Source organism: Fundulus heteroclitus, chromosome 12, assembly GCF_011125445.2.
Source record: "Fundulus heteroclitus isolate FHET01 chromosome 12, MU-UCD_Fhet_4.1, whole genome shotgun sequence".
NCBI classification, from domain to species: Eukaryota; Metazoa; Chordata; class Actinopteri; order Cyprinodontiformes; family Fundulidae; genus Fundulus; species Fundulus heteroclitus.
The window spans coordinates 42662011-42668530 of NC_046372.1; the positions used below are offsets into that span (position 1 = coordinate 42662011).

Sequence of the window (6520 nt, forward strand, 5' to 3'; positions counted from 1 at the left end):
CATAAACTGCCCAGTAAAACACATTCAGGTTTGTGGTTGCATCGTGTAAAAATGTTTAAGAGGTTTGAATACTTTCACAAGGCACTGCAAGCTACATTGTAAATAGCTGGCGCAACCAAAAACAGATCAACTATGAATACTTGATGAATTTGGAATTTGACTTTGGATTCCAACGCTTGCATTGTGAAACAGGCAAACAGAACAACTGCTTTATCTTCCATTCACTGGTGGTCTGCACATTTTAGGACTCATTTTAAAATCCTTTTAAATGTTTGAAAGGCCTAGCCCCACTGCTTTTCTGAATCAGCTGACCAGCTGGTTGTGAGCTCAGTGGGGTTGTGCGTCAGCAGCTCCTAACTGGAACACTTTGCCTCTCCATCTCAGATCGTCTCTTATTATGTGTTTTCATAAGCTCTTCTTAAAAGCCACCTGTTCTCATTGGCTTTTAATGCTTTGTAAAGAGCGTATTATATCTGACTATAATTTATTCTATTTTATTTTTCTTTCTTGATAGTTGTATCCTGATTTCATGTATCTTACTCATATTCTCATTTATTTCTATTTTATTCACTCATGTAATAAACTGTATTTTTGTCCTGTATGAGCCCCATTTAATTTTAATTGTGTGCAGTTTTAGCTTATGTGTCAATTATTGTATCAACTTAATGAAATTACTTGTTACCTTGTAATGTTACCACCAATTTTATGCAATTCAATTAACTTTAAGTGAAAGAAAGAAAGAAAGAAAGAAAGAAAGAAAGAAAGAAAGAAAGAAAGAAAGAAAGAAAGAAAGAAAGAAAGAAAGAAAGAAAGAAAGAAAGAAAGAAAGAAAGAAAGAAAGAAAGAAAGAAAGAAAGAAAGAAAGAAAGAAAGAGAAAAGTTTAACGACTGAACGGTCAAACGGGCTGACTTGGCATAAAAATGGTCCACAGGTACTGGGCCTTTAATTGTTTTGCATCCGGATCAGCTCCCTCTTTTCCACAGGCAGCCTTACAGGCCGGGATCCTGCCGACAACAACCCAGCTACCACTGGATCGTTAACAGGTAAGGAGCCGCTTCACGGCGCCTGGTTACTGCTAGAAGCTGCATTAAAGACGCCATAAGCGCATAGTGTGCTATGATTGCGCTAATCACCTGAGCTGTTAGCAGGAAGCTACCGACTAGGCCGTTGCCACGGCGCTTTTCAGGGATTACAGGCATGTAGCTGCACCCTAAACATGTCTACATCAAACGGGGTTATTTTCTGTCGTTACGGCCGGAAGAGCTCTCTGGAAGCTCGTTTTCCTAAATAGGAAGCGAGCACGAACGATCCGTCAGCTGGACTGATGAGTCCATTTCCCCCGTCAGCTCGGACATCGAATATTGCTCAGAAATGAACAATTTGACAGAAATAACATGGTCAGCTGCTTGTCGCAAGCGAAGAACAATGGCATAAATGTATTATTTTCACTCATTTGATCGACTAGTGCATTATAGCTTTCGGCTGTTGGCCGTGTTCACCAATATTTAATATATTGTTTATGTGTGTGGCTAGTTCTCATAGTGATGGGAATTACGGCTATTTTCCGAGATCCAGATCATTTGGCTCATCTCCCCAAAAAGAACCGATTCTCTTTTTAGCTCCCGAACGGCTCTCCATATTTTACAGCAGGACTAAACAAACAACATGGTAGAAAAAAAGCTAGTTAAAAACAAGGAGATGACATGGAATTTAGAACAGGGCCCATGGCAAAAATCCTTTGCAGAAATAACATCCAAAACACAGTTGATCTCAAAACGGTCCCCACTGCACGCTTTTGTAAAACTGCAAGGTTTTCTTTTATTGAAAAAATCTGATAAATTCAAAACCTTTTCCACTTAATTTGACACATATCGTCGATGATTTCATCGAAAAACAAATCTGTTAGGGGGCTAAATATAGAAATTATAATTATTATTATTCTATTATTATTATTATTATTATTATTAATAATAATAATAATAATAATAATAATAATAATAATAATAATAATAATAATAATAAATGTTACGATGTAGTTGCATAAGTCTTCACACCTATAGAACAAATATTTATAATTCATATTTGAATCCAGTTTTAACATTTAGTGATTAGGGTAACCAGCCTTTAAATAAGGTTCGGCTCTTTTGGGATTTTAACATTTTTCATTTGCATACTTTATACTAAAGAGTTATAGTTTACAGAGAGGTCTCAAATGATCTAAATTATTTGGACAAAAGTATCATTAACAAAGAGAGGCAAAAGATCTTTAGTATTATTTATGTTTTCCTCAAATAAATGTTTTAATTTTTCAGAAATGGTGAAAAATCTGTTTTTTTTTTTCACATCTCAAAGTCAGACTTTTTATCAAGGGTTGTGTAAAAGTTTGAGAGCCATTGTATATTTGTTTGAATTGTTTCAAATTGACATACATCCTAAATTTAAGTTTAACATATTTTCTAATCAAGTCTCACTACAAAATCTGGCAGTCCAGCCCCAGGTTTAAGAGTTGGATACTGACAGGTTGTAGCTGATTTATGCAAGCTCATCATATGTTAACAGTCTCATTTAATACAAGCCCATGCTTATTTATTATTTAGCAGCATTCTAACTTAAACTGTTGGTATCTAGGACTGGGCGATTTTAAGTCATCAAGGATTAGAAGGTGATGATGATCTTCCAAAGCAGGGAGGTCGTAGCGTTGTCTATGTGGAGAAATCTCCCCATTGCTGGGCTATGATCTTACATGGATGCGTTACTTTTATTACCTTCCCTTTTCCTTAACTTCATAAATTAGCTCTTACTTTCACTTAGTGGTGTTGATTACTGTATAAATTATAATACATTCTTTGCTTTAGGCAAAACAGTTTAAGACTAATTGTGCTTCAAGGCTTAAAGGAGCTATAAGTAAGATATTTACCATAAAATCAACCTAAATCATTCTCATTTGTCACCTGGGATGGAAGTAACATTCCCTATAAACAATCTCCACCAACAATGGCTTAGTTAGGTTTTACTCCTTTCAAACTTAGAGGTTCAGTGGTAGCCCGTGTTTACTTCCTGGTTCCTGAGCCAATCATATGAGAGTTCCCAGGGTTCCCAGCACAGAGCGCAGCATTTGGTATTTTATCTTGGCAAATGAGCAGCAGCCTGCTAACATGGAAGTCAGTAAGAGAAGCGGACCAGAAATAGAACAGAATACAACATAATATACCTGTTCGGTGAAAGTAAAAAAAATTCACAACAGCAACACACCGTTTAAAAACGGCATATTAGATTGTTGGGATTGGCAAGCTGTTGTACCGATTTGAGCCACAAGTCGTTATAGCTCCTTTAAGTATTGATCTCAGCTGTGTGGTGTCCTAAATCTCAATATTTTTAAAATCTCAATATACTGCCCAGGCATATAAGCACTAGTATACTTTTTTTTATTAGTTGGTTTTAGAAATGCTGTGCTAAAAATTGTAACTCCACTGTAAAAAGTCTTGGCATAAAAAATGTCTGTCATGCGGCCCACGTCTAGTCACGGTCAGAACACACACTAAGGTTAACGTGCTGCTCCTTTAGGAGACGTGATCCTCTTGTCTGCATGTGTCCTGACCAGGTGTGCTGCTGCCCGGTGGTTCACTATGGCCCAGAACCAGGTGATCCTGCAGTTCCGATTCGCCACGTTCGGCGACTCCATGCTGCAGAAGATGAACCTCCTCCGACACCAGAGGCGCTTCTGCGACGTCACCGTCCGCATCAACCAGTTGGAGGTTCCCGGTCACAAAGTGGTGTTTGCCGCAGGCTCGTCCTTCCTGAGGGACCAGTTCATTCTGCAGCAGGACTCCAAGGAGGTCCAGATCTCCATGATCCAGGAGGCGGAGGTGGGCCGCCAGCTGCTGCTCTCCTGTTACACCGGCCAGCTGGAGTTTCCTGAGCTGGAGCTGGTGCATTACCTGACGGTGGCCAGCTTCCTCCAAATGGGCCACATCGTGGAGCAGTGCACCCAAGCCCTCAACAAGTTCATCAAACCTCAGGGCTCACGGCAGCTGGAGTTGGACCTGGAGCTGAGGAGGGAGAAGGGAGGCGAGGGGTCCTCCTCCCAGGCTCAGAGGGAGCACGAGCGCTCTCAGGCGCGGACTGTGCCCGAGGGCGAGGAGGAGGACGAGGAGGACGAGGACGAGGATGAAGCAGTAGTGTTGGGCCAGGTCGGGGGAGAAAACAACGTTGAGAGTGACGAGGATGACGACGACGTCATCATTCAGCCCAAGAGCCCGGTGCAGGTTTGGAGGAGGCGCCCGAGGCCTGGTCTGGCGGAAAGCGACATCACCATAGTCAAAGTAGAGTCTGTGAACGATGTGGCTGAAAACACCATCACCGGCCACTTCTCTGCCAGCCCCCCCGCCTCATTACACTCCCCCGAGCCCCAGCACTCGCTCATCAACTCCACCGTGGACAGCCGCGGCAGCGAGATGGCCGTCCCGCCGGGCATGGCCGGTTACCCGCTCAGCCCCCCGCCCTCCTCCCCGGCGGCGGAGAAGCACGGCGGACACCAGAGGAACTACGACAAGCCCCTGCAGTGGTACCACCAGTGCCCCAAGTGTGCCCGCGTCTTCCGCCAGCTGGAGAACTACGCCAACCACCTGAAGATGCACAAGCTCTTCATGTGCCTCCTGTGCGGGAAGACCTTCACGCAGAAGGGCAACCTGCACCGTCACATGCGCGTGCACGCCGGCATCAAGCCCTTCCAGTGCAAGATCTGCGGCAAGACATTTACCCAGAAGTGCTCGCTGCTGGACCACCTGAACCTGCACAGCGGGGACAAGCCGCACCGCTGCAACTACTGCGACATGGTGTTCGCTCACAAGCCCGTGCTGCGCAAGCACCTCAAACAGATCCACGGCAAGAACAGCTTCGACAACGCCAACGAAGGCAGCCTGCACGAGGGCGGCCTGGAGTTTGATTTTGGACGAATGTAGAATTCTTTTTTTATTTTTACATTTTTATTTTTTTTAGGTTTTGTTTTTTTCTTTTTTTTTCTTTATTCTCAAAAATAAGATGATCAGTTCTCAAAGATCCTCACTGTGCTCGGCCTATATGCTTTAAATGGAGGAAACGACCATATCTGCACTTCACCATGACTCCGTTACTGTGGACTGTTGTCTTCTGTGTACAATACAGTGCAGATGCCTTTGTGTCATACTTGAAACTTAAACACTGAACCACAAACATGATGACTGGACGTTCTTTCTAAAGGTGCGTTCACACTGAGCGCGAACGTGTCAGCCCGAGCGACAGACTGACATGATATCCCTGTGTGCAGTTGCCACACGAGAGCGACGTGACGCTAAGCGAGGCCACAGAGGCAATGCTAGCGACGCAAAACGGCCCATTTTGGCGGTTAAAGCGAAACCGGAGCGACGCGACACCTGCGACGGACAGTTGGAGTAGAAAACTCTGAACTTTTGTTGTCTTGTTGCGCCGCGACAACCAATCAGGCAACTGATGTGGGGTGAAGGACAGCGGCGGAGACGAAGTCGTTTTCGTTCAACGTGGAAGATGGCGGCCTGAGTTGTATGACTCAACCAATTATTACCACCAGTGTTGTAGTACTCAAGTCCGAGACTCGAACTCGAGTCCGAGTCATTAGCTAAATTTAGAGACTCGTGACTTGACTTGGACTTGAGCACTGATGACTCGAACTTGGACTCGGACTCCTACATTCAGATCATTCTGACTCGGAAATTGAGAAAAAGACTCGACTTTTTTTATATAATTAGGCTATAATTTTAATATGTCATTATATATTATTATTGATGTATAATATTATTTGGTGTATGATTTTAATATCTAAATGTCGTACAGCGCACGTGACGTCACCATCTCATGAGCAACGCCCCTTGCCGCTAAGGTTGGGCAAACAGTGTGAGAGCGCACGTAGCAGCCAGCCATTACACATGCAACAGACAAAACTATATGACCGACTTTTCCGCTGTTAAACTTTCACAAGAGGATGTCCAGGCGGCCATTTTACTGGTAGAACTGTGGAACAACATACCAACGTTCAGCTCAAACGATGGCTTCAGTGTCAAGGGCTCGGAAAGCCTGGAAAAACGGGCCGAGTTGATAGAAAGGTAAGTCGTTGTTTTTCTCCTGCTCGGCGTTCATGCCGTCATCGGCCGTTTTTTTTTTTTTCTGTTTGTAGTCACCGTCCAGGAATCGGTATAAATTTTCCGGCCCGCCGAACAATTTAGTCCGGTCCGGTGGCCAAATGCATTATCATTATCAAACGGCTGTATCTCCTCGCTGCATCGACCGATCTGCACCAGATTTGTTGTGAGTAATGGGGGAACGCTGCCGAACGCGTTTGTGGGAATCGCCCGGTGGACGGGCGAGGAAAATGCGTAACAGCATCTGCGGTGGCAGGCGGCCGGCGGTGTGCGAACCCCGCCCGCCGGCCGGAGCCGCGGCGGTGGCCAATAGGCCGGAGTGCGCTTGGCTGCGAGGGCCGATCGGCGCCGCTTGCGGCTTTAACAT

General features: G+C 44.5%; 1 protein-coding gene across 1 annotated transcript; it reads left to right on the forward strand.

The window, feature by feature from the left end:
* The first annotated feature begins 908 nt into the window (after positions 1-908).
* Positions 909-5578, forward strand: zbtb26 (zinc finger and BTB domain containing 26). The gene is made up of 2 exons (XM_012881333.3): positions 909-1044; positions 3603-5578. Exon 2 carries the CDS (start codon positions 3628-3630, stop codon positions 4960-4962), a length of 1335 nt encoding a protein of 444 aa, XP_012736787.2. The 5' UTR covers positions 909-1044; positions 3603-3627; the 3' UTR covers positions 4963-5578.
* The last annotated feature ends 942 nt before the right edge of the window (positions 5579-6520 follow it).

What these genes read in the sequence shown, in the direction of transcription:
- zbtb26 (XM_012881333.3), top strand. Translation starts at nt 3,628, where the DNA reads ATGGCCCAGAACCAGGTGATCCTGCAGTTCCGATTCGCCACGTTCGGC.